At 40.2% G+C, this 27,844-nt stretch overlaps 1 protein-coding gene and 1 long non-coding RNA gene across 3 annotated transcripts in view; one reads left to right on the top strand and one right to left on the bottom strand.

Moving 5' to 3' along the window:
* Positions 1-27,736, bottom strand: LOC135967940 (uncharacterized). The gene is made up of 2 exons (XR_010582273.2): positions 27,605-27,736; positions 1-2,354 (listed from the first exon to the last, which is right to left on the bottom strand). It is a non-coding gene; the product is annotated as an uncharacterized lncRNA (long non-coding RNA).
* The window catches only part of MYH2 (myosin heavy chain 2), a 28,926-nt gene continuing 12,133 nt past the window's right edge, over positions 11,052-27,844 (top strand). The window contains exons 1-21 of one of the 2 annotated variants that reach the window (XM_005582896.4): positions 11,052-11,116; positions 11,336-11,378; positions 12,821-13,044; positions 13,146-13,289; positions 15,586-15,742; positions 16,952-16,979; positions 17,063-17,177; positions 17,276-17,368; positions 19,353-19,416; positions 19,531-19,629; positions 20,682-20,785; positions 21,314-21,452; positions 21,818-21,936; positions 22,026-22,175; positions 23,286-23,456; positions 23,579-23,888; positions 24,488-24,558; positions 25,727-25,814; positions 25,902-26,019; positions 27,460-27,583; positions 27,671-27,807. In XM_005582896.4, coding sequence (XP_005582953.1) covers positions 12,841-13,044; positions 13,146-13,289; positions 15,586-15,742; positions 16,952-16,979; positions 17,063-17,177; positions 17,276-17,368; positions 19,353-19,416; positions 19,531-19,629; positions 20,682-20,785; positions 21,314-21,452; positions 21,818-21,936; positions 22,026-22,175; positions 23,286-23,456; positions 23,579-23,888; positions 24,488-24,558; positions 25,727-25,814; positions 25,902-26,019; positions 27,460-27,583; positions 27,671-27,807 — 2,435 coding nt within the window. In that variant the 5' untranslated portion in view covers positions 11,052-11,116; positions 11,336-11,378; positions 12,821-12,840. Of the gene's footprint in view, positions 11,194-11,335; positions 11,379-12,820; positions 13,045-13,145; positions 13,290-15,585; positions 15,743-16,951; positions 16,980-17,062; positions 17,178-17,275; positions 17,369-19,352; positions 19,417-19,530; positions 19,630-20,681; positions 20,786-21,313; positions 21,453-21,817; positions 21,937-22,025; positions 22,176-23,285; positions 23,457-23,578; positions 23,889-24,487; positions 24,559-25,726; positions 25,815-25,901; positions 26,020-27,459; positions 27,584-27,670; positions 27,808-27,844 lie in introns of both variants that reach the window. The other variant, XM_005582897.4, reaches the window with a different exon arrangement.

The raw sequence follows: 27,844 nt of genomic DNA, 5'->3' as shown, positions 1-27,844 counted from the left end.
TTTTTCATAAAAATATTTGTAATTTCAAGGTTATAAGCGAGCAGTCCTTGGAATTAGTAAAATACATTTTTCAATATTATGGGATATTTTTTGGCTTATCTTAAATAATAGACTTACAGAGAAATTAAACTTCAGGTGAGGCAATACAGAGTAAGTATCACAACGGTGGGGGCAGCAGAAGCTGTCAAAAGTTAAGCAACATGGTTAAGACCACACAGCAGCAAGTTTCAGAACCAAGACTTGAACCCCGCAGATCCACGTGAATCCAGAGCATGGTTCTTCATCAGAGAACATGAAAATAAATGCCTCAGAGTGGGATCTAATTTTTTTTTTTTTGAGATGTAGTCTTGCTGTGTCACCCAGGCTGGAGTGCAGTGGCATGATCTTGGCTCACTGCAATCTCCGCCTCCCGGATTCAAGTGATTCTCCTGCTTCAGCCTCTGGAGTAGCTGGGACTACAGACGCGTGCCACCAGGTCCGGCTAATTTTTGTATTTTTAGTAGAGACGGGGTTTCACCATATGGGTCAGGCTGGTCTTGAACTCCTGACCTTGTGATCCGCCTGCCTCGGCCTCCCAAAGTGCTGGGATTGCAGGCATGAGCCACCACGCCCGGCCAGGATCTAATATTTTTAAAGTAGTAATTCATGTGTTTAACTTTGTGTTTCCTTTTCCAGCATTCCATTTAAGAAATATTTATTGTGTCCACCAGCACCAGGAAATATCCTCAGTGCCGGACAGATATGGTGGTAAATGAGATTTCCTTGACTTATGCTCTAGTGAGGAGGGAAGACAACAAACTCACAAATAAGCAAACAGGAAAAGAAAGAAAAACATTGGAAAAGGTTCTGTCGAGCACTAAGGAGGATAAAGAGGGATTGTAGTTATTTGTCTTCCCTGCTCTCGTTTCTCTTCTTTGTTGTGAGCTCTTTGAGAGAAGGAACACCTTTCAGCATTCCCTGTTTTGTCTTACACCACAATTTGCAAGTAGTAGAATCAATGCATCAATGACACGCTATTTAAAGAGCAAAGTACACTCTCTGACAACTTGCTATTTGAATATATATAATGGTCTTTTGGAAATCGGAGTCTGCTGTAGCTTTAGTTTATTCTACCTATGTTTTGAAGGTTAAAGGCAGAAGGATTATCTTCCTTTATTCTGTAGAGTACAAGAGCTCATATTGTCCTCACTGTAGTCAAGAAGATCAGAAAACCCCAAAGAACTCAACATGGCAAGTGCTCCTAAAAAAATACAGGCCGGGCAGGGTGGCTCACGTCTGTAATCCCAGCACTTTGACACTTTGAGAGGCCAAGGCGGGTGGATCATCTGAGGTCAGGAGTTGGAGACCAGGCTGGTCAACATGGTGAAACCCTGTCTCTAGTAATAATACAAAAAATTAGCCAGGTGTGGTGCAGGTGCCTGTAATCCCAGCTACTCCGGAAGCTGAGGCAGGAGAATCGCTTAAACCCAGGAGGTGGAGGTTGCAGTGAGCTGAGATCATGCCACTGCACTCTAGCCTGGCCAACAAGAGTGAAACTCTGTCTCCAAAAAAAAAAAAAAAAAAAAAAAGCAAATTTTCCTTTACTTCGGTGAAGGCATTTAGGTTTCTAAACGCTGACCTTTTGGCATGTTTTTCAAAATTCTCTCATAAGCCGAATCACTAGTTGGAGCTACTAGATGAGCCACAGGTGCATCGTTTGTTAAATAATTGATGTCTTGCAATAAATGACACCTTCAAAGGGAATATTTATCTTCCAAAGGACTTGTCTCTAATTTCTATAAAAGTCAGCAGACGCTGAAAAATATAGTTGCGCAATACATGGGCCTCACGGATTGCATTTCTTTCTTTTATTCAACAAATAGTTTCTAGTCCAGACCATGTGTCAGGCACTAAGACAGGCCCTTGAGGTATAATAGTGAGCAAAATTGGACCCTACCTTTGACCTCATGGAGTTTACCAGATGATGGTACTTTTTCCGTAAAGTTTTCTGAATTCCGCTCCATTTCTTCTGAATCAGAGTCCTTAGGGCAGTGATTCTCAAATTTTAGTGCATTCCAAAATCATAGACGGCTGGGCCCTACGCCCCAGAGTTTCTGATTGTGTTGGTTGTAGGTAGGGCTTGGTAAGTTGCATTTCTAAGAAATTCTCAGGTGATACTGATGCTGCTGGTCCGGGGATCACACTTTGTGAACTGCTGGCCTGGGATAGAACCCAAGCATCTGCAGGTGATTCTGATGTGTGTTCAGGGTTGAGAACCACTGGAATACCAGATTCCCATCGGTATGCTGGTTGCAGTGGAGGCAGGGAATTTCAAAATAAGCAGAAGTCCAATGCCTGCTTCCAAGAAACCTGCACTGAGAAAGGAGAGATGAAACACAAAGTTGAAATGCTATGAACAATTGAAGCAGCTTGCTGGGTGTTATTACTATATGGACACAAAGGCTTCAGAAATGTGGAGTCTCAGTGGGGATTGTAATGGGTGGATAAATCTGCTGGTTCTTGAAAAGTGAGCAGCCTTTGGACTGGGAAAATAGGAAGTTATTAAGAAACAATTAACCTGCAGTTCATTTCCTTCTAATATGGTATAGGAAACAAACCCAAGTACTAGCAGTAGTGCTTGTGACTTCATCACTTTATCAGTCACGGTTCTCCAGAGAAACAGAACAACTGAATATATGTGTGTGTGTGTGTGTGTGTGTATCTATATCTATACTTATATATACACCTATATCTCCTTGGCCCAGTCAATTTGATGCATTAAATTAACCATCACGGTCACCAAGATAAATTATAGTCACCAAGATAGATATTCATATCATATTTCAGTAGTTGTAAATATTTTATTTTGATTTTTTGACCGAGCCTTGCTCTGTTGCCTAGACTGGAGTACAGTGGCATGATCTTGGCTCCCTGCAGCCTCTGCCTCCTGGGTTTAAGCGATTCTCCTGCCTCAGCCTCCCAAGTAGCTGAGATTACAGGTGCCCACCACCATGCCTGGCTAATTTTTGTATTTTTAGTAAAGACAGGATTTTACCATGTTGACCAGGCTGATCTTGAACTCCTGACCTCAAGTGATCCACCCGCCTCGGCTTCCCAAAGTGCTGGGATTACAGGCGTGCCCAGCCAGTAGTTGCAGATATTTAAAAATATTATTTATAGGCATCAACACTTTGAAACTATAATACAGTCATGCACCACGCAATGGCACTTCAGTCAGCTGATAAAAACTTTCTGTTCCTAAGTTTTTGCCCACAAGACCTGAGTAGTTCAGCCAACATCACGAGATCCAATTGAAGATAATTTCCAGAAATTCAGTTTCTTTATTTCACTTACATTATTGATTTTCCTGAATGCCAAGTTAGAATCGTTTGCTTTAGTAAGATCTTAGCAGGGAGCACTTATCTATCTAAACACCCAGCTACTCCCTGATGAGTCTGAATCATCCAAGAACAATAAGTAGCTCTGCCGTTCCTGCCTTTCTCCTAATTGCAAAGGGCACTTCTAGTTAAGCATATGCATGAGTGCTGGGCACACATAAACACACAGTGCACCCACATGTACACACGCCAGCATCTGATCTTTGTTTCATCCATTCTTCCCATAATTTTTACTTTGAAGACTGTTCGAGATTGGCCAGGTAATATTTTCCTACGAGGATATGATATATCTTGGGGGTTTCCAATGATCATTTTTGTTCTTATCACTCAAAGAAGAAATAATTTAGAACATTAAGCTAGAGTCTTCCACAGGGCAATCACAACAAAGCAAACGCCTGTGTTCATGAAGGTTTATAAAAGGGACAAAGGGTGAGAAAATCCATGAAAACGTCTGCCATCATGTTTTTCAACTAGACCAGAAGAACGACTGGGTCTCCAGCCTTTGGCTTCCTGAAGCTTGGCCTTTGGCCGCATTCCTTTTGAAGTGCTTCTTGAGACATGCCAAGTAGCAGCTTCTGCAAAGGACTAGTACTTTGGATGACATTACCATCCTTTCCTTCAAAAAAAAAAAAAAAAAATTCTTCCTCAAGATCTAAAAATACTCCTCGGCCTTGGAATACAGCCTTGTTTTCATCAACTCCTGTCCACTGGACCAGTTGCTTGACCTGGGACAAACCAAAACCACAAAGAAAAAGCAGCAGTTTTGAGGAAGCTGATTCACATTTGGGTCTCTTTGAAATGTCCAGCTCACAGAAATAGCAGAAATCTTTCCTCCCTCACCCATGAGAATTCCATTGCCACCCTAAATTCATAATTCTTTTTTTCTTTTCTCTTTCAGGATTTGGATTTGCATTTGTTTGTTGGTTTGTTTGTGGGGGCATAATCTTGGCAGGACAAGATGAAAATTATTTTGATCCAGTTTTTATTCTTGCAACTGAGAGAAGGAAAACAGAATTGGGTTAATTGAATACTTTTTCCATTCCTAAAAATTGACTTTGAAAAGCATCATAGTCAAGCAAAATTAAAATTTCTCAAAAAGTGTTGGTAGATTTTATTTTAAAGTAAGTATGAGATAATTTTGGTCCCCAATGATACAGCATTCTAAATTCATAGAAGTGTTGTTTTGGCTAATAGCCCCATATTTCGGGGTTAACTTTTAATTTTTGTAGAGATGGCGGGGGTGGTCTCATTATGTTGCCCAGGCTGGTCTTGAACTCCTGGACTCAAACAGTCCTCCCACCTTGGTCTCCCAGAGTGCTGGGATTACAGATGTCAGTCACCATGCCCAAGCCAAGAGGGTTAAATATTTTATTCAAGTCAAACCCTGGTGCCAAGCATTCAAGGCTCGTGGTTGTCACAAGCTGAGTGGGCTTGGCAGGGCAGGAAAAACAACCCATAACTGTTTCCAGCTTCTACAGGCATCAGCAGGAGGAAGGACGTTGGTCACGGAAGTAGGAGAGGGGTTAAGTGCCCTGACTAATAGGATCAAGTATGGTCAAGGGTGGGAGATCATGAGCAGAAGGAGGCCAAAGGAGGAGGCCAAAGTGGCTGTGTGGATATGGGGGATGGAAAACTAATCTGAGAGTGCAGAACCAAGTGAAAGATAAGGAAAGAAGGGGTCTGTGGTCTGAGAAAAGATAAAAAGAAGCTGCTCCGGTCAGCCTCATTTGGAGTTCTGGGCCAGAACATTTCTTCTTAACGAGCGAGGCCTGACAACAGCTTCTGATGCATCTGGCCTCAACTGTCTCCCTACACTTCTTCCTTACACTTATGTTAGACTCCAGTCAGACAAGACTGCTCTCTCCTCCTCAAACCAACTTCAACTTTTCTTCCTCCCACCTCAGTTCTTCCGGTTTCTGTTCTTGCACCTAGAACTTCTTTCTTCCTGGATCTCCATCTGTTAAATCCTACCCATTCCTTCATGGATTATCTCAGATGACACTTCCATGAGGCCTTCCCTGATCCTTCAACAAAATGCGACTTCTTCCTTAAAGAAATCTGCATATACTCTCACAGTCAGTGTGCTAATTTTGAAGAGACCGAGCAAACAGGATAGTAAAGGGTTTGTGGGGAATGCCCTCTCCTTTGGAGATTTACACTTAACATTTTCTACATTCTGGAATAACTATTGGCATATTTATCATTTTATCTTCCCCACAATATTGTAAGAAGCCTGAGTAAGGCTAGCAGTTTATGAATGTACATCCTAACAGTCAACCTAAAGGCGTTAGAGCAATTCTGGAGTGAACAGCACTCAGGGTTAAATATATTAGGCATTAAAAGCGATGGAGAATGGGGCAAGAAATCTTTGAGTTCCGCCCTGATTAGGTAAGCCGTATAATACCCCTCTAGATCATGGTTTCTTAGAGAAGAAAATGAAGAGAATTTATCTGTGCTATCCGTACCTCAGAGCTGTTGAAGGAGGTTCATTTTACAGGCTATAAAATGCCAGGTAAGTAGTGGCATTATCAGAACAATGCTTACTCCTTTGTCATCCAACCAACATGTATTGATGCCTAATATTTGACAGGCATGAGGCCTATAGAGTTCATATACTTACTGATTATGCCTCTTAATTGCCTAATCAAATTAACCTAATAAAAGATGGTAAGCGAATGTTGAAAGGTGCAGAAATGAATGCATTTTTTTCTACATTCACTAGTAAGAAATCATTTTTCTTAACTTTCACTCTTTTGCTGTGCTTTTTCCAAATTTCTAGAATATTCATGTACCTATTTTACTTTTGTGGATAGGAAAACAAACAGACGTTAATTTAGTCTTAAGGGAGTTAGTTTTGCTTCTCCCAAATTTTTCCATGAAGGATCACCACACTCCCTTATTTACATGCAGATTACGTGCTTTGTGCTGGGGGAACTGCTGAAAGCTAGGCCCATCTTCCTCTCTCCTAAGCACTTAATAGAATGCTTTACATACTGCAAGTCTTTGGATTCTTGGATTTTGATATAGCACCCCCTCCAGCCACTTCCTGTGCAGTTCTACCCAAAAGTGCAAACAGATATAAACTTTCCTTTTTCCACTTATTTCAAATTAGGACTAAATAATGTATTCTTTGAAAGCTAAATCTGGAACTAAAAGGAGTAATGCAATGCATGATAAAAATTATATTTGTAATTTATATATAAATGTATTTAAATAAATACTTAAATTTGAATATATGCATATATTTGTATTCAAATTATAAATGGCTCTAAATTATGTCTCTCAGTAACTTCAAATTATGAGCTCTCCTACAGGCCTCTTACTAGCCAAGTTTTTTCTTTATAAAGCAAATTTTCAGAAAGTTCTATGACTAGACATTTGGAAGTATAGCTCTCTATCAATGGGGCTTTATACATGTGGGTTACTGGTGCAAAGGTACGAAGTTTGAAACAGAAAACCAATGCATTCCTAGAAAACAACACCAACACTCATTAACAATGTGGATTGATGGGCCTGGAGTTTAGACTATGGAAAAAAGACAAAAGTGGTCACTGGGAAACTTTCCTCTTGAGTCCCGACTCTTCTAGAGCTTAATCTGCCGTCTCTTGAATTCTTCTTTTAATCCCATCTGTTCCTTTCTTCCAATATTTAGGGGGGATCCTGTTTTGACAAATCATCACTTTTAATTTTTAAAGCAATAATACATGCACCTAGCATAAAATTTTGAAAATACAAAAATGGTATGGTATGAAATGTCAGTCTCCCCTCCACCAAGTTACCTAACATTCAGTTCACCTCTCCAAAGATCACCTGTTAACAAATTTCTTGATCAGTTTTCTATTTCCACCACCAACTCCCTAGCCTGGGCCCTCATTTCTTCATAGCTTTCTTTTTTTTTTGAGACGGAGTCTTGCTCTGTCACCAGGCTGCAGTACAATGGTGCCATCTCGGCTCACTGCAACCTCCACCCCCCCAGGTTCAAAAGCGATTCTTCTACCTCAGCCTTCCGAATAGCTGGGATTACAGGTGCCAGTGATCACACCCGGCTAATTTTTGTATTTTTAGTAGAGACGGGGTTTCACCACGTTGGCCAGCCTGGTCTCAAACTCCTGACTTCAGGTGATCCACCCGTCTCAGCCTCCCAAAGTGCTGGGATTACAGGCATGAGCCACCACGCCCAGCATCTTCACACCTTTCTTAATGTAATAGCTGACGTGAGTTTGTCTCTCTGTCTGGGCCAAACTGCCTTTTCTCTATCTGATGGAATAATTGAGAAAAATGTCTGAATAGGAGGTGGATTTTGATAAAATCAAACAATAATATGAAAGAGAGGAGGGCATTCCATGGTGGCAGTGGGGAGTTTACCGGAGAGCCTGCCATATAGTCGTGCTGTGCAAATGTTTATTGAGTAACTGAAATGATCAAGGGGGCACGTCTAGTTATAGAGATCAGAAAGAAAACTAGTTTCACTTCCGCAGATACTTCAGAATAAGAACTAACAAACTCTGGGGGGCAATAGTAATCACAATTGTTAATATCAGTTGAATGAGTGATGGGTACCAGTCACTGTTTTCACCTTCTAAGCACTTTCGTGTCTTATTCACTCCTCACAAACCCCTATGAGGTTGCACTTCCTTATCCCTTGTATAGAGCAGGAGGCTGAGTCTTGAGAAGGTTTAGTAAATTTCCAAGGACATCGAGCTGGTATGTAGTCAAAAGTTAAATCCAGGTCCCAGTTTCAGTTGTTGGGGACAAGAATGATTAGGATAAAGAAACCTGGAACATCTGGGAATTTACAAACTAGAATTCCGGGGCAGTTTCTACATGTCAGCATTACCCTAAGTGTTGATGAGGATCGAGTAGATGCAGAAAATACGGATCCTTTTCTCAAAGGATTTATACACTATATCTTTTAAAGGCCGCCGTCACTTGTTCTGAAAGTGACTTGAGCCATCTATTAGTGCTCTCTTGATTTCTTAGATTGTAATCTTCCTGAAGACCAGATCAGTGGCTGCTACTCTCTCTGAATCTCCTTGTATTGTCTATGCCATGCAAGGAGATTCAGAGAGAGTAGCAGCACTCTTAAATTAGCTCATTCCCAAGCTGTCACCACATCAAAATGTGACACATATTCCCAGGTATGAGCAATGCAAAGTAGAAAGCCCCTGACTTATTGCAGCAATGGTCCACTTTACATAGTGGACATAGTGGAAAAGATGATCCCGAATGACATATTCCTTAAGCCCTCGTTCTCAGAGAACATTTAACAGTCACAGATCATGAGCCGAGTGGCACGGGAACAATTAAGGTGTCTCTCTCAACCACTGGGAACAAGGCTTTGCATTTTCTTGTTTATAATCAAAAACAATGTATTAGACAGCTGCTACCTATAGAAGACAGTATTCACTGAAGGAGTTTACCAACTGAGGAAACAGAATACAGAACCGTAGGTTGGCTTAAAAGTGAAGATCGGGCGGGGCGTGGTAGCTCACGCCAGTAATCCCAGCACTTTGGGAGGCTGAGGCGGGTGGATCACAAGGTCAGGAGATCGAGACCATCCTGGCTAACACAGTGAAACCCTGTCTCTACTAAAAATACAGAAAATTAGCCAGGCATGGTGGCATGTGCCTGTAGTCCCACCTACTTGGGAGGCTGAGGCAGGAGAATTGCTTGAACCCAGGAGGTGGAGGTTGCAGTGAGCCGGGATCATGCCACTGCATTCCAGCCTGGGCGACAGAGTGAGACTCTGTTTCAAAAAAAAAGTGAGGATCATTTCGTAAATAACATAAAATAAGAAATATTTAATAAATCATAAGGAAAATGTCCATCGGCAGCAGAGATGGAACAAGAGAATATTAAACTATTGCTGTGGGCACTAAAAATGGCTGTTTAGTTTGAAAAAACAGCTCCACAGCTCACCTTAAAACAGAACTTCCCAACCAGTGTGTCTTGGTATCAAAAAGGTAACTGATGTGCCATAAAACGTTGATCTCTTCAGTCTCAGAATGGCTGGATGGGCAGGGGGGACCACAGCCTTAGGAGGTGGCTCCTAGCGGGGAGAAGGCTGACCAAGGTTTCCTCAGAGTGTTGACTGGGCCGCATTCGAGTTTGACAGCATAACCTATGATCCCCACGGGAGGCAAGCACAATGGTGGTGTCTGCCATGTGCTGGATGGACTTCAGCAGCCAGCTGAGAATGGAATGCTGTCTTCTGCAGTCAAGAGACCCCTGGAATTGCTGGGAGGATTGGTGTTCCAGGATGCCTGGGACAAGGCACGCTGCCCAGAGAGCACCAGCCAGAGTAAAGGTGCCAGAAGGCTAAGTAGGTTGTACTGGAAGAGGTAGCTCACGGTAATAGCTCCAAACCTTAGACTTTGAATAGATCAGGTACTTCTGTGTATTTGCGACTGGGGTGCCCTTTGACCAATCTAGCAACTGATGAGTCCTTTAACCCATGAAGTTTTTGAAGATTAGAGCTTCATTATCCTTTGAAATATTTGATATGAAAGACAGAGTTCAAATGGATTAAAAACTTATTTTCATTATACTAGAATATTCAACATTATATTTTTCAATGAAGGAAAAGAGCTGGTAAATTTTTAAAATACTTCAACAGTTGTAAATTACTTGGTTTTCCATTTTCATCCCTCTTTCTTGGACAAAGATCCCCACTGTGGTAATTATCAAGAACGCAGATACTGTTTGTATCATTTTTGAAAATTTGATCAGGAAATTTGTGTCATATTTCAAGTATAAAGTCAGATACAAGCAAGTTTTATTTGTGGGATATAGCTCACATTTTTCCTTAGGATTTTCAAGAAGATATTATTTGTAAGTTTCTGACATATTCAGTATTTAATATTTTCCTTAATGCTATGCGTATCATAGTTATTATATTACATAAAGGAATGTAAAAAAATTAAAAATATTCTCCCCAAGCCCTTTACAGATACAGATAAATCCCTTCCACATTACTCTAGTGTGCGACACTAATATTGTCATTTTTTTCTCAGTGGGCTATGACATGAAAAAATGTTGAAAAGTACTCTCTAAAAACGCTTCTGCTACTAGAAAATATTCAGCCTTTTTTATTGCAGGCAAGTCAAATGGGTAGGGGGGACAGGAAATGGTGTGCTGGGTAGAGTGAACAGCTCTGGCAAAAGCAAAAAGGTGAGACAGCAAGGAAATTCTGAAACTACAGAAATATTGGAACAACAGAGAGGACTTTTCTGTCTCTTTAAGTTTTTGAAGGCACATCGCTTAATTTTGCAGGGCTGGAAAGAAAGGATCAACAGGTAAAAATTAACTGTCCACAAAATTAAAATACACAGTTGTATTTTATTTATGTGACTTAACATGTGAAATATGCAAAAGCGATGCAAGGCAAGCCCGAATGGTATGCCCAGCAAAGCCAAAAAGAAGTTCCGAGGGAAACCAGGTATCCTGGCTGCCCAGCCACGGCCTTTATCCCCCAGCTTGACTCTTTCTTTCAGATCATCTTCTCAAATTATCCATAGGAGATTTATTCACATACTCAATAAGAAAAATATTTCTAATTATATCCAACCATTCTTAATATGAATGAGAATTATGCAGGGACGCTAGATTGCCAAGAGGTATTTTGCCAAACAATTCCTTTTGACTTAAGAAAGAGGAGGCAGCTGCATTGTTTCCATAGCTATCCATATAAAAGAGCCCTTGGAATGAGGCTGACTCGTCCTGCTTTAAAAAGCTCCAAGGTAAGTGGGAGCAGGACGGGCCTTTCAAGAGGGACACCGGTCACACCGCCCAGTGTCAGCAGCAGCTGCTAGTTCTGGTACTGCTCCTTCCGGAACTGCACATTTCACCTCTATGAATTTTGTTACTTCTGTTTACAATAGCAAGTAATGCCATAAATGGGATGTTTTTCCCTCTCTTTTTGGTTAACTAATCAAGTGCTTTTCCCTTTTCTTTTATAGAACTGTCTCACTCCCAGGCTACATCTTCTCACTTGCTAACAAGGTAAGATTTGGACTAACCAGTTCCTGGAGGAGAATGTAAGAGGCTCTGGGATGGATTTCTGTCACTCAGCAACCTTTCAGAAAGTGCTTGTCTCAGTAAATACCCTCTAACAACTGTGCTTCAGGAAAGGGGTGACAAAGGGAGGACTGTCTTTTCAGGACAATGCACACATCCTCATTTACGGCTCAAGCATTGGTGGAGTGACATTTGAGCAGGGGAATTGCTTTGAATAAATATATTGTCTGTGCAGGAGAAAAAGAGTCTACCCTCAGATTCCCTGGCCAAAAATCTCAAATGTGATAAAAATGCATCCTGCTGTTAGAATTCATTTAGTAAACATAATATCCAACAAAGTCAAAAGGAAGTAAGTAGGACAATCCTTCCTTTAAACTTCTTAAAGCCCTTGTAAAAAGTCGCCTTACACAATGCTGAGTGCTGTGGCATTTTTCTTATATATAATAGAGGTATGAATATGCCCTCCCACTACATACTGCATTTCTAAAGGGAGAGACTAGGAGAGATGATTCAAATGAGTTTCAAGTAATTTGATCATGTAATGACTGCGGTAGCGTTATTTTCCAAACCTTTCATTCTACTGATTCCACTGGCAATCTGCAGATCACATAGAATGGAGCAAACAGGGCCTGCATGCTTCAAAGGAAAATTTGGAATAGCAAAGGGAGCCCTTTGATGTAGAAGAACGAGGTTAACGTTGGCTATTGTTTTTATCCTTAATTAGTTTAAAGGGGTTAAACTGATGAACTGTATTTAATATGCAAAAAATTATGTCAGAGAAACTATACTAAGCACCTAACCTAAATGAAAAAAAAGGGAAACAAAATGATAATCTCCAATAAAACACTGAACTTGAACAAATCTGGCTGAACAGGTGAAGGAGGAAATAAAGTTCTCCTACATTACATTCAAAACATGGAATTTGGTGACACGATAATTCATGACATCTTATATATAAATGGTAGCCTGAACAATTTCAAATTACTTTTTCAGTCATCATTTGAACCTCTTTTTCAAAGTATCTTCACCATATATCATGGGTTGTGAATTAAGAATGGCGAATTTATAATCCCTATTCTAAAGATGGAGTCACTTAGGCTCAAAAAAAAATCAAGTGACATACCCAAGGTCACAAGCTACTTGACAGCAGCACTGGACTGTAACTCAGTTCCCGATAAGGATGTGAGTCTTGGAGGATGAAATAAGACAACAGATGCAAAGCCCTGAATACGGTATTGGGTACACAGAGACCACCTGATGCATTTTCGCTCTTGTGATTATGTTTGTCTCAGTAACTATAGTATGGTGAACGGTAGACCTGTCTAGTGGAATTTCCAACTGGGCCTATGAAATACAACAAATATTAAGATTTATCAGTACACACGGCAATCCAGACTCTCTAATGTGAAATGTTTTATCTCCTTTAGGACCTCAGAGTTCAGCAGCCATGAGTTCAGACCAAGAAATGGCTGTTTTTGGGGAGGCTGCTCCTTACCTCCGAAAGTCTGAAAAGGAGCGCATTGAAGCCCAGAATAGGCCCTTCGATGCCAAAACGTCTGTCTTTGTGGCGGAGCCCAAAGAATCCTTTGTCAAAGGAACCATCCAGAGCAGAGAAGGAGGAAAAGTGACGGTGAAGACTGAGGGAGGAGCGGTGAGTAGGATCCCAGGAGCTTGCCACATTTTATTGATTTTTGTTGTTGGCGTTGTTTGGTCACTCAATTAATGTAAACGGTTATCTTTCCTGTTTACCAGACTCTGACAGTGAAGGATGATCAGGTCTTCCCCATGAACCCTCCCAAATATGACAAGATCGAGGACATGGCCATGATGACTCACCTGCACGAGCCTGCTGTGCTGTACAACCTCAAAGAGCGTTATGCAGCCTGGATGATCTACGTGAGTACCCCCTGCCAGCGCTCTTTATAATCATCCTCATGTACCCTATCATCCCGCTTCTTCCACTGAGCATAAACAGGTCACAGGTAGTGACCCATTTCACTTTCATCGTAGCCTAAGTAGTTAAAAGGCTTCATGATTGCTATTGTAAAGCACAGCTCAACAGCCAGCCCTTCCTTGTTTTTCCATCCAAAGCTGGGGAAGGCCATTGTCCATGTTGACTGGGTTTGCCATGAAACCCTTAAGCAGGCATTTGAGCAGCTACTGCTTATATTTCAATCACAGGTTATCTTCCCCATTCCTCTTCCCCACTCCAGCCACAGAATCATCCAGAGTGAAAAGATAAACATGTTTTAACACTTGAAACTATTTTAATTTTTTTTTTTTTGAGACAGTCTCGCTCTGTGTCCCAGGCTGGAGTGCAGTGGTGCGATCTCAGCTCACTGCAACTTCCGCCTCCTGGGTTCAAGTGAATTCTTGTGCCTCAGCCTCCAGAGTAGTTGGGATTACAGGCATGTGCCACCATACCCGGCTACTTTGTGTGTGTGTGTGTGTGTGTGTGTGTGTGTGTGTGTATTTTTTAGCAGAGACAGAGAGAGTTTCACTATGTCGCCCAGACTGGTCTCAAACTCCTGGGCTCAAACAATCCACCTGCCTTGGCCTCCCAAAGTGCTGGGATTACAGGCATGAGCCGTCATGCCCGGCCTACAATATTTTTGTTCTTGTTTTTTTGAAAAAAACAAATTTCACTCATTTTCACTCCCCTAAAATAACAGCAATTTGTATCTGTGTGTTCTGGTCCCTTCTATCTGGAATGTCACTTCCTCGATGAAACCTCTCCCACTTCCCCAAGCAGTGACATATTCTGTCCTTTTGTTTCTGTCCCTGCCTTAACACTGACCATGTTTCTCCTTGATCATTCATTTACATGACTGTCTCCTACATAGACTAGGGATTCCTCAAGGGACATAATCTCATTTATCAGGTCTCATTTCTACTGTCTGGCAAAGGCCTGCACATAATACACATGCAGTAAATATTTTTAAACCAAATTTATTATATTTTTGCATAGTTTAGTCAGTGCCGATATTTAGCTAGGCAACACCTATACAAGTGTACCTAGTGTTGATGGTCAGCATCTCAGTCTAACTAGTTGGTGCCTGTCTTGAATCAATTGTCAAAGATTTTAAAAATCCTCCTATTGGCCGGGCGCGGTGGCTCAAGCCTGTAATCCCAGCACTTTGGGAGGCCGAGACGGGCGGATCACGAGGTCGGGAGATCGAGACCATCCTGGCTAACATGGTGAAACCCCGTCTCTACTAAAAAATACAAAAAACTAGCCGGGCGCGGTGGCGGGCACCTGTAGTCCCAGCTACTGGGGACGCTGAGGCAGGAGAATGGCGTGAACCCGGGAGGCGGAGCTTGCAGTGAGCTGAGATCCGGCCACTGCACTCCAGCCTGGGCGACAGAGCGAGACTCCGTCTCAAAAAAAAAAAAAAAAAAAAAAATCCTCCTATTATAGTAATGATGTATATATATCATTTTGTGTTCTGTTTCCTTATAACTTAAGAATGTTTTGTAGATATTTTCCGAGTGTTGCTGTATACTTTCGTGTTTACTTTTTTAAATGCCTGCATCATATTGTCTTAGAAGATTTACCAGTTCACCTAACCATTCCCTTACTGCTGGCCACTTAGCTTATGTCCAAATTTATGTTCTCATAAATTTGAATTATCTTAATGCCGCAAAGAAAATATAAACCATTTCCATAAAACAATGAAAAGTTTCATAGCACATGTGTTTAATAACATGTATTTCTTCTTCTGCTATGTAAAAATCACTGTGAAAAGCCCTGAGGAGAGCAATAAGAAATCTGAATTGTAGTAGCTTCCCTCAGGATTCTGCCATTACATTGTTGAACCTGCCAACTAGTTTTCATGCTGATACCTTGAAGAAATAAGAGTACTCACTTAAAGTGCTCCTTTTTGTTAAAATTCAATTAATTTCCAGACTAGCCTGGGCAACAAAGTGAGACTTTATCTCTACAAAAAGTCTATACAAAATTAGCTGGGCATGGTGATGCACGCCTGTAGTACCAGCAACTTGGAAGGGTGAGGTGGGAGGACTGCTTGAGCCCAGGAGGTTGAGGCTGCAGTGAGCTGAGGTAGCACCACTGCACTCCAGCCTGGGTGACAGAGCAAGACACTGTCTCAAAAACACATTCAATTCATAAGTTAATTCCACAAATAACAGGAAAGGTCTTTGGGTACTTATTCTTTCTTTTTCCTTCTCATAGACCTATTCAGGTCTCTTTTGTGTCACTGTCAACCCCTACAAGTGGCTGCCAGTGTATAACCCTGAGGTGGTGACAGCCTACCGAGGCAAAAAGCGCCAGGAGGCCCCGCCCCACATCTTCTCCATCTCTGACAACGCCTATCAGTTCATGCTGACTGGTGAGTGAGCCGAATGCTTTGCGAGTGCATAAACTTTTAGAGCAGAACCATAGGAGAAAGAGACTCGAGGCAATCTCAACACTTTCTTTGAGATCATCCCTTTTAGTTGAGGCTGGTATATTTATGAAGCAGAAGGTCCAGGAAGGGGAGAAAGGCTGATTTGTAATCCTTAATATTACATAATTGCTAATGATCTCTTAAACTTTGAAAAGATCAACAGAGGCTGGCCATGGTTAGTTAGTATACTTTTGAATGACTCAGAAACTCAAATAAATATGAGCAAAAATACAAATATTTCTGTGTATGTATATACACACGTACACTCATGGACACACAATCACACATACAAACTGTGTCTCCGTTACTATGAGCCAAAAAACAGAAGAGTAAAACTTGTCTCTCTAGTTTTAGCCTCAGCATCCTAAATTGTGACAGATTAAACAGTCTCTCTATATGAAGGATGGCACAGTGCTATTGCCCTTTTCCCAGAACCAACCTGAACAGGCTCGAGATTTAAGGTGTATTTGGTATTAAGACAGTTAGATATTGAATCTGCTTCCTACAATTTTGTCTTGGCTAGACCAATCTAAACTACTTGTGGCACCTTGAGAAGAGGCTTAGAGAATTCCTGCTCAGAGAGAGTAAAACATCAAAACAAAATTTTACCTTTTCCTAAAAATAGGACCGAAGCTGTATTTCTAAAGCTATCACCTTCACTGTACTTACTCCTTCTCACACACTAGAAATATCTCTGATGCTCATTCTTCAATACTTCTTGCACCCACAATATATAAGTCCCTAACTTAAATTGTCATCTAAACCTAACCAAAGAGCCCAGTCTACTTTCAGTGTTTATTTAGTGATCAAGTATTAAAAAGAAAAAGTCTGGTGCTTCAGGAATACACAGCTGGGTGGTCATCACTTATAGAGTGGCTTTCAAACATTTTCCTTCATCTTAGAATTTTTTTCCTCAAATGAAATATTTCTTGGAAGATTTGAACATAAAACCAGTACAAATGATGGTGTTCTGTTTAAATGGGTGGATGTGTGCTGAAGTTGGGGAGGAGAAAGTGGTAGGTCTAGAGCTGGCCAAGCCCTAAAGGTTGCAAAGCCCAGACTGCATAATACTAAGTTCATTCCATTTTACTTTACTTATCATTTGCAAATATGTAAGAAAACAGTACTAAATGCCTACAATTTCTTTTGCAGACCGAGAGAATCAGTCAATCCTGATCACGTAAGTACATTTTATGCTTTCTTTACACGGCCGTGATAGCTGCTAGCTTTGAGACCATATCTGATTGAGTTTTGATTTGACAGTGGAGAATCTGGTGCAGGGAAGACTGTGAACACCAAGCGTGTCATCCAGTACTTTGCAACAATTGCAGTTACTGGGGAGAAGAAGAAGGAAGAAGTTACTTCTGGCAAAATGCAGGTGAGTCTGATTGTCACAGTCACAATCCAGGCTCTGTTGGGACTCCCGGGTAGGAAATTCCCAAGCCCCAGATGCAAGGACTGCTCTTGCCTTTGCAGGGGACTCTGGAAGATCAAATCATCAGTGCCAACCCCCTACTGGAGGCCTTTGGCAACGCCAAGACCGTGAGGAATGACAACTCCTCTCGCTTTGTAAGTCTTTTGGACACTCGAACAGATACTGCTCACTGCTCAAACTTTATGAGATGTTTGTAAATACATTCTCTGAATCTTGTTCATTCCCATTGTATTACATCATTGTTCTTTCCTTTTCCTCTGAGCATGTAATAATGTGGATCAAAACCCCATCTTGAAAGATACATGGCCTTTTTCCTGAATTCTTTCTTATCTGTCATGATCTATAATTATTCACAATTTAAAAATTTTTAATTTACAAATAATAATTGTACTTATGAAATACAATGTGATGTTTTGATATATGTTTTTTTTTTTTTTTAAATTTATTTATTATTATTATACTTTAAGTTGTAGGGTACATGTGCATAACGTGCAGGTTTGTTACATATGTATACTTGTGCCATGTTGCTGTACTGCACCCATCAACTCGTCATTTACATCAGGTATAACTCCCAATGCAATCCCTCCCCCCTCCCCCCTCCCCATGATAGGCCCCCGTGTGTGATGTTCCCCTTCCTGAGTCCGAGTGATCTCACTGTTAGTTCCCACCTATGAGTGAGAACATGCGGTGTTTGGTTTTCTGTTCTTGCGATAGTTTGCTAAGAATGATGGATTCCAGCTGCATCCAAGTCCCTACAAAGGACTCAAACTCATCCTTTTTTATGGCTGCATAGTATTCCATGGTGTATATGTGCCACATTTTCTTAATCCAATCTGTCACTGATGGACATTTGGGTTGATTCCAAGTCTTTGCTATTGTGAATAGTGCTGCAATAAACATACGTGTGCATGTGTCTTTATAGCAGCATAATTTATAATCCTTTGGGTATATACCCAGTAATGGGATGGCTGGGTCATATGGTACATCTAGTTCTAGATCCTTGAGGAATCGCCATACTGTTTTCCATAATGGTTGAACTAGTTTACAATCCCACCAACAGTGTAAAAGTGTTCCTATTTCTCCACATCCTCTCCAGCACCTGTTGTTTCCTGACTTTTTAATGATTGCCATTCTAACTGGTGTGAGATGGTATCTCATTGTGGTTTTGATTTGCATTTCTCTGATGGCCAGTGATGATGAGCATTTTTTCATGTGTCTGTTGGCTGTATGAATGTCTTCTTTTGAGAAATGTCTGTTCATGTCATTTGCCCACTTTTTGATGGGGTTGTTTGTTTTTTTCTTGTAAATTTGTTTGAGTTCTTTGTAGGTTCTGGATATTAGCCCTTTGTCAGATGAGTAGATTGCAAAAATTTTTTCCCATTCTGTAGGTTGCCTGTTCACTCTGATGGTAGTGTCTTTTGCTGTGCAGAAGCTCTTTAGTTTAATGAGATCCCATTTGTCAATTTTGGCTTTTGCTGCCGTTGCTTTTGGTGTTTTAGACATGAAATCTTTGCCCATGCCTATGTCCTGAATGGTACTACCTAGGTTTTCCTCTAGGATTTTTATGGTATTAGGTCTAACATTTAAGTCTCTAATCCATCTTGAATTAATTTTCGTATAAGGAGTAAGGAAAGGATCCAGTTTCAGCTTTCTACTTATGGCTAGCCAATTTTCCCAGCACCATTTATTAAATAGGGAATCCTTTCCCCATTTCTTGTTTCTCTCAGGTTTGTCAAAGATCAAATGGCTGTAGATGTGTGGTATTATTTCTGAGGACTCTGTTCTGTTCCATTGGTCTATATCTCTTTTTAATTTACAAATAATAATTGTACTTATGAAATACAATGTGATGTTTTGATATATGTTATATGTATATTATGGAATGATTAACATGCTAATTAACATATCCATTACTTCACATACTTAATAAATATTTACGATTTTTAAATCTAAGATAAAACTCTTCTACTTATAAGACGGGAGATACACCTTTTTCTACCTGATACAAATACTCTCTGAATTGATTTAATATTAAAGCACTAGCATCAAATGTTTTGAATTTCTCAAAGATTTAATATTATACAAAAACAAGGTAGTAATATTAGTTTTTATTTCAAGGGTAAATTCATCAGAATCCACTTTGGCACTACTGGAAAACTGGCATCTGCTGATATTGAAACATGTAAGTGTTCAGATATCTTTAAAATCATTCCTGATTCTTATGACCTAAAAAAACTGACCACACATGTCACATGAATTTTTACACTTTTCTTATTTGTTATTTGTTTCCTTCCAGATCTGCTAGAGAAGTCTAGAGTTACTTTCCAGCTTAAGGCTGAGAGAAGTTATCATATTTTTTATCAGATTACATCGAATAAGAAACCAGAACTAATTGGTAAGAAATGTCATAATTCTTTCCCAGAATTACTGCATCAGTATCTATCAATGCATAGTCCAACCTAGTATTCTGTGACTGAATTTTGTCAAGTTTATATGCCATTTTATTTTTTAAAATAGCTTTGTGAGTTTGGTAAAAATTTATATGTGCTTATTAGAAAAATTCAAAGGAAAGTAAAAGGAAAAGTAAAAATAACATCTCTAATTCCTACTACTGTGAAATAACCACCATGAACACTTGGATGAATATCACTCTAGTTATTTTCTATATACATATCTCTACATATAGACACATACATACAATTTTCATAACTGAAATCGTGGTTACATGCTCTCCTGTAATCTACTTTTTTACTGAGCAATTATATATCATAGCTTTTTCCATGTCACTAAATATAGCTCCACATCATTATTTCCAATGGTTGCATAGTGTTTTATTCTAGAAAGAAGCACAATTTACTTAACCATACCCTCTTTGCAGATAGATTATTTCCAATTCTGGATTGTATATAATCAACACTATAGTGATACAACTTTTCCCACTATGTGATTATCCTCTTTGGATTACAATAGTTTTGTTTGTTTGTTTGATGGTTGAGACGGAGTCTCGCTTTGTCACTCAGGCCAGAGTGCAATGGTGTAATCTCAGCTCACAGCAACCTCCACTTCCCGGGTTCAAGCGTTTCTCCCTGCCCCAGCCTCCTAAGTAGCTGGGATTACACACATGCGCCACCATGCCTGGCTAATATGTTGTCCAGGCTGGTCTTGAACTCCTGACCTCAGGTGATCCACCTGCCTTGGCCTCCCAAAAGTGATGGGATTACAGGCATAAGCCACTGTGCCCAGACATTTTTTTTTTTAAATAAGGTTTATAAGAGTACCATGACATCAACTTCAAGGTGTTTGCAATGGTGCCCAATATCCTTTAAATGCCTCTTCAGTGCCCATCAATCATCAACCAAGCATCATAGTGCCTCACAATTTGTCCAGAAATCTCGTTTTAATGAAGAAGATAATTATGCTTATCTTTGCTCTGTTTCCTGTACTTAGAAATGCTTCTGATTACCACGAACCCATATGATTACCCATTTGTCAGTCAAGGGGAGATCAGTGTGGCCAGCATCGATGATCAGGAAGAACTGATGGCCACAGATGTAAGTAGAATACAAGAAAGTCGGAATTATTATGGTCGGTCAGAGTAATGGTGATCCAGATAAATATTCAGTGTCTAGTAGAAATGGCAAAGGAAGATTCCAGGACGCAAATGGACATGCTCCCTGGAGTCAAATGAAAAGAGTACGATGTGCCCCTACAGCATTTTACTTACCCGTTAACATTCTTCTAAAGATCTGTCATTTCTGAATTTCTAAACTATTTTTTTTTTTTTTTGCAATTGACTTGCATTACATTCCTACCATCTCTCAAAATAACAAGTTCCTTAGAGTTACTATCCTTATTCTCTGTTCTAAGTTCACGTTTTGAATCTTCAGAGGGTATGCACCTATAATTCTAATGCTCTGTGCTGGCCTTTGGTTGACCAACTCTCTATATACCCAATCTAAGGGGTTCCTTGTCTCCCATTAGTACTGATAGTTTCCTCAGGCCAGCAATGGAAGTGTGCACTATTAATAGTAAGCGTGTGGATCACAACTTAACAGCTATCCTATTGGTTATATTGACAGAGTGCTATTGATATTTTGGGCTTTACCAATGAAGAAAAGGTCTCCATTTACAAGCTCACGGGGGCTGTGATGCATTATGGGAACCTGAAATTTAAGCAAAAGCAGCGTGAGGAGCAAGCAGAGCCGGATGGCACAGAAGGTATCAACTAAGTCACCCACACGATCTTGCATTTGTTTGAAAATCACATTCTTAACTTGTTACCCATGAATCTTCCTAGGGAAGGTAAACTCACTTTTAAGAATTAAGTTTGAAAGTATCTGTATACCTAAATAATATGCCACGGGAAACATAAGCACTAGGTAGATGTTTCTTATAATTATTGAAGTTCTTTAGGACAAACTACCCCATAATCAAAAACTTGAACTTAGTGAAAACATGGGTAAGGATACTCGGAAAGAGATATTGGAAACACTGCACAAAATACTTGTAGTTTAAAAAATATGTTTAAGGAAGTGCGTTTCTTTGGGCCACAATAACACTGTTCTACTCTTTCTTCTTTTTAGTTGCTGACAAGGCGGCGTATCTCCAGAGTCTGAACTCCGCAGATCTGCTCAAAGCTCTCTGCTACCCTAGGGTCAAAGTCGGCAATGAGTTTGTCACCAAAGGCCAGACTGTAGAACAGGTAGGTGCGTAATTCAAAGTAACTGCCAAGGATGAAAGCATTTTCACAGGCCTCTAATAACTTTGAGAGTTATAACTTTGTCTTTTAAGGTGACCAACGCGGTGGGTGCTCTGGCCAAAGCCGTCTACGAGAAGATGTTCCTATGGATGGTCGCCCGCATCAACCAGCAGCTGGACACCAAGCAGCCCAGGCAGTACTTCATCGGGGTCTTGGACATTGCTGGCTTCGAGATCTTTGATGTGAGTTGGTAGCTGGTTGGTGACAGGATTTTATAGTGAGGCAATGGAAATATCTATATGAAGGAATTAGTGAAGACTATGACCTTTTCTTACCACCACTGAAATTATTTTAAGCCTTAAAAGAGAGTAACTGGGCAGTTACTGTAGTAGCAATTCCGCTTCTATAAAAAAACAACAATGCACTTAATAAGGACTCCCCAACTTGCTATATGATCCAAAGGGAGTTCTGAATTAGCTTAGTGCAGTGGGATTGAAGGTCTATTCTAAGAAATACTCAGAGACAATAAGAGCTGAGAAACATTAATAATTTAGAGTCAGCATTAAAAAATGCAATTAGCTTTTAAGACTCAGTATGATATCATGAAATAAAAATTCATATTTGATTATGAAATATATTTTTCTTGATTATAGTTTTTAAGAAGTTTACTTTTTTTTCTAATTATACAAGCAAAACTTAGGGCATTGCAGAGGACATAGAAGGTCCCAAGGAAAAAGATTCCACATAATTCTACTATTTATATGTAATATTAACATTTTGGTGAATACCAAAATGGTGTATTTTGGTATATTTTAAAAATATAAATGTGTATTGTCATACTTTATATAATACTTGGTATCTTGATTTTTTTTTTCATTTCACATTAAAGAATAACCCAGGTGGCAATTATTGCTCACTTGCCATGCTGACCATGTGATTGCCATGCAAGATAGACTCCTCCCAGGCAGCTTCTCAGGGGTTGCAAGTTGGCTTTTAAATGAGTCAACAGAAAACTGTAAACCTTCTGGAAAATGTAGAAGATAATGCGAATAAACACAGGATGATTAAGTAGGTACTCAGGAAAATACCTGAATAAATTTAAGCAAACACAGGAAAAGAATATCATAATGGTAGGATTTTCTACAAAATGACAGCAGAAAAATAGTAGCTTCCATATGCCCTCAAACCTTCCATACTTTTCACCTTTTATTTCAAAGTCTCTTTAATCCAATGATTTTTAACATCTGTAATATGAAGGCTCTTGGACACATATTTTTAAAATGGAAAAATTCTGTATTTTAAAAAAATGCTCAATTTGCTTAAGAGAGAAGTAAACATATCTATTTATTTAGTTCAACAGCCTGGAGCAGCTGTGCATCAACTTCACCAATGAGAAACTGCAACAGTTTTTCAACCACCACATGTTCGTGCTGGAGCAGGAGGAGTACAAGAAGGAAGGTATCGAGTGGACGTTCATTGACTTCGGGATGGACCTGGCTGCCTGCATTGAGCTTATTGAGAAGGTTGGTTTTGCATTTCCGAAACCATATTTTGTGGCAACTATATTATTCACTGCTTTTTATTTTAATTCTACAGACAGAAAAAAAAATAGAAGTGCAGTATTGTGTTGTGGTCTGCTTTTTAGCCTATGGGCATCTTCTCCATCCTGGAAGAGGAGTGCATGTTTCCTAAGGCAACAGACACCTCCTTCAAGAACAAGCTGTATGACCAGCACCTGGGCAAGTCTGCCAACTTCCAGAAGCCCAAGGTGGTCAAAGGCAGAGCTGAGGCCCACTTCTCTCTGATTCACTATGCTGGTGTTGTAGACTACAACATCACTGGCTGGTTGGAGAAGAACAAAGACCCCCTGAACGAGACCGTCGTGGGGCTGTACCAGAAGTCTGCAATGAAAACTCTAGCTCACCTCTTCTCTGGGACTCAAACTGCTGAAGCAGGTAATGCTCAAATGTTAATAATACTCTCTAGGTATTATAAAACGTGATGTTAAATTTGAAGCTAGTGATCTCTTAGGCCTGTAGAAGGGTTGCAGACCAAGCCCCTGGTTCCTCCAAGTATTGAATAGATAGGCAGCCTTGTAATCACATATTTGTGGCTCACTCCACTACTGACAGGAGCCCTACTGCAGAGTCAGAGAGGAATTATCAGACTGTCAACCAATGAAAAGCCTCAGCTTCTACGATTCTCTCCTACTTCTTCCTCCACATCTGCAGGATATAGAGTATCTGAGGGTATAAATCTTAAGCAACAGAGTGACAAACTTCTGCCTCTCAGTACTAGCTTCTATTGATGATTTTTGAAGTTAGTGCTCCCCACGTGTCCTAATATTAGGGAATCCCTCTCTATACGGTCAGGTGAATATCCCTGGTCTCAAGTGGCTGCAAACTTAGTTGAAAAATAAGATTCATTCAGGCTCTATCAGAGAGGCCAGCTGGGTAGAAAAAAGGCTGCACTCGATGAACACGGAAATCAGCAAATAGCCAAGAAGTAGCCCTGCCAATTCAAAACTGTAATTATTTTCTTCCTTCTTCTTCAGAAGGTGGAGGGCCCAAGAAAGGCGGTAAGAAGAAGGGCTCTTCTTTCCAGACAGTGTCTGCCCTTTTCAGAGTAAGGAAGAAATTGTTTTTGACATTCTCCAATTACTTTGGGATTTTTTTTTTTTTTTTTACATGGGTCTGTTTTTCTGAATTTCTATTTTTGTTCTAAGGATATATTTATCTATTCATGTACTAATATCACATTACATTTATTAAAATTACTTTATAATACGCTTTGACATCTTGCTGGGCAAAATTCCCCTCGTCTTTTCTTTTTAAAATTTATTTTTTATTTCAATAGGTTTTGGGGGAACCGGTGGTATTTGGTTACATGCATAAGTTCTTTAGTGGTGGTTTCTGTGCTTTTGGTGCACCCATCACCAGAGCAGTGTACACTGTACCCAATGCGTTAAAATTTGCTTTGAAAAGTACAAGATCGTTCCATGAGTAGTTTAGAAAAGGACTGATAGTAACTAGTGACTCTGTTGATCTAACTTTGGAAAGAAGGGATTTAAATTACTCAGAAATTATTAGTTCACTTTTCATGCTGAGTCAAATAATGAGAAATATTTTATAGAAAATGTTATAGACCATAATACTCTGTCATTCACAATCTAGCTGAGCCATGAAAAAGAGCAATGACATGAACTCAGCGAGACCAAAAGACATCAGTATGGCTAATGAACTCATGAATTCTAGCAGCAAATCTGTAGTGCAACTAATATGTATCCTTGCTCTTCATCGAGTCAATTTTCAATTATAATTGGTAGGATTGCTCCCCTGTAGATAATCTTTATCCCCAAAACTTGATAGAGCTGGAAAAGAGGAGCTGTATTATAAGGAAAAAGTCCAAATGTGGTGCAGGCTTCCATTTCCTTATTGGAGAACTATGGAATTGAGTAGAAGAAAGAGCGATCGTCTTGCATGGGAAGGCAATGGCCTTGTAAATGTATGTGTATGGCCAGGGACCAGGGTAGGAAGAAGGATGGTGTTGGTATAAACTGAAAAGAAGCACATGCCAGGATGCTTTCTGTGTGTAACTCCTGGAAACTCAAGTGCAGAAAGATCTATTGAGGAGGAAAGTGCATCTCAGGAGAAGCATTCAAAGTGTTGCCTTGTATGAACGCAGTCCATACTGGTCATTCAACTCAGCTATAGATATTGATTTTATAGACATCAATGACTGCTCATATCCATGTCTAGAGTCTAAGATGACAGGATTTCTCCCGATTTTACAGGAGAATTTGAACAAGCTGATGACCAACCTCAGGAGTACCCATCCTCACTTTGTGAGGTGCATCATCCCCAATGAGACTAAAACTCCTGGTAAGAAGTTCTATAATGAAAGGGCAAAGGGTGACTGCCACACCTCCTTTTTAACAGCTCTGCAGTGAAATAAATATGCATTTTTAGGTGCCATGGAGCACGAGCTTGTCCTGCACCAGCTGAGGTGTAACGGGGTGCTGGAAGGCATCCGCATCTGTAGGAAAGGATTCCCGAGCAGAATCCTTTATGCAGACTTCAAACAGAGGTCAGTTTCTCCTGATTATGGTGTATTCTGAAGTTTAATATGAACAAATTTAATGCAAGCAAAACAATTTAGTGAAACGCATGCCTCTACTTGTTAGTTTTGTCACAAAAACAAGTCAAAAAATGACAAGCCTCAAGTCTCGAACACTTTTTTTTGAGACAAAGTCTTGCTCTGTTGCCCAGGCTGAAGTGCAGTGGCGTGATCTCAGCTCACTGCAACCTCTGCCTCCTGGGTTCAAGCGATCCTCCTGCCTCAGCCTCCCAAGTAGCTGGGACTACAGGCATGCGCCACCACACCCAGCTAATTTTTGCATTTTTAGTAGAAATGGGGTTTCATCATGTTGGCCAGGCTAGTCTTGAACTCCTGACCTCAAGTCATCCACCGGCCTTGGCCTTGCTCTCCAAAAATTTTGGGATTACAGCCTGTGCCACCATGCCCAGCTTCAAACACTTTTAAAATGTAAATATGCAACTTTTAAGCACCTTGTGGAATTTTCACTGGATTCGCCAGGCTCTTGGCTTAGCTCATAGATGTACACGTTAACTCCAATAATGATAAGAACGACCTTTTTGAGTGCTTAATATGTTTAGATTATCTTGTTTAATCCTCACAAAAACACAGCAGAGGTAGGTACTATTAAGACTTCATTTTATAGATGAATAAGCTGAGGCTCAGGGAGATTAAGGTACTTGCCCAAAGTAACAGTTAATAAGTGGTTGAGCTAGAAACTCTTCCATACAAACATAACTATTCATTTTCTGTCATTTCCTTTGGTATCATCTATGTTCGTCTTTTTCTCTCATATATTAGATTCCCAGTGTTTCCCGGACACGGAAGGAACATGTCACAATGACTGTTCCTCAGGTCCTTTTTCTCCTTTCTAGATAAGCCCATCTTGAGAATCAAAGAAAAGGCAGAGGTGGGGAAGGATTGGGTAGCAGCTGCTAGGAGCTGATCTCTCCTAGGTCTAGGTCTGGTGGCACTGACAGAGAATTCCAGGGCTCAAGATCCAAAGCATGTCTAAGTCTGATTTTAGGTGATTAGGATAGTTCCAAATACCTAAAGTGTACTCTCTACCAAATTCTTCAATGAAAAGTAGCTCTCTTGGATTCAGGGCCTTAAAAAGCAAATGCATCTAGTAAAGATAACACATTGCATTTTATTGGTTAGACACACCATCATGTGTGCCTTTCCTAAGGCAGAACCCTTTCCTAAGAACAGGGTCTGATGAGACAGAAAGGAAAGTTGCAACTGAGGGAAAGGCAGTGGAGTAAAAATTGGTTGCCAAAGGGATGACCATTCATATAAACAATGTTCTCCCTGTGAACAAAGAATAATATTTTTTTAAAAGCTCTGCTTTAAAAAGTGAATCATTTAATGTTTAGCTACGATTTGCGTCATCAGTAAACTAGTTTTTAAAAGTTATATGTACTTTAACAGATACAAGGTATTAAACGCAAGTGCAATCCCTGAAGGACAATTCATTGATAGCAAGAAGGCCTCTGAGAAGCTCCTTGCGTCCATCGACATTGACCACACCCAGTATAAATTTGGACACACCAAGGTAATACTCTGTAAATCCTACCTGATGCTATTCCTGTCCTTTTGAACTTCATTAAAGCTTCTGATCTGCAACTCTTCCCACACATAGGTCTTTTTCAAAGCTGGTCTTCTGGGGCTCCTAGAGGAGATGCGAGATGACAAGCTGGCCCAGCTGATTACCCGAACCCAGGCCAGGTGCAGAGGGTTCTTGGCAAGAGTGGAGTACCAGAGGATGGTGGAAAGAAGGTATAAAACATTATGTTTATTCACATATTCCGTCTTC

The sequence above is a fragment of the Macaca fascicularis genome, chromosome 16 (genome assembly GCF_037993035.2).
Source record: "Macaca fascicularis isolate 582-1 chromosome 16, T2T-MFA8v1.1".
In the NCBI taxonomy this organism is placed as follows: Eukaryota; Metazoa; Chordata; class Mammalia; order Primates; family Cercopithecidae; genus Macaca; species Macaca fascicularis.
This window is presented reverse-complemented; position numbering and strand designations above follow the sequence as displayed.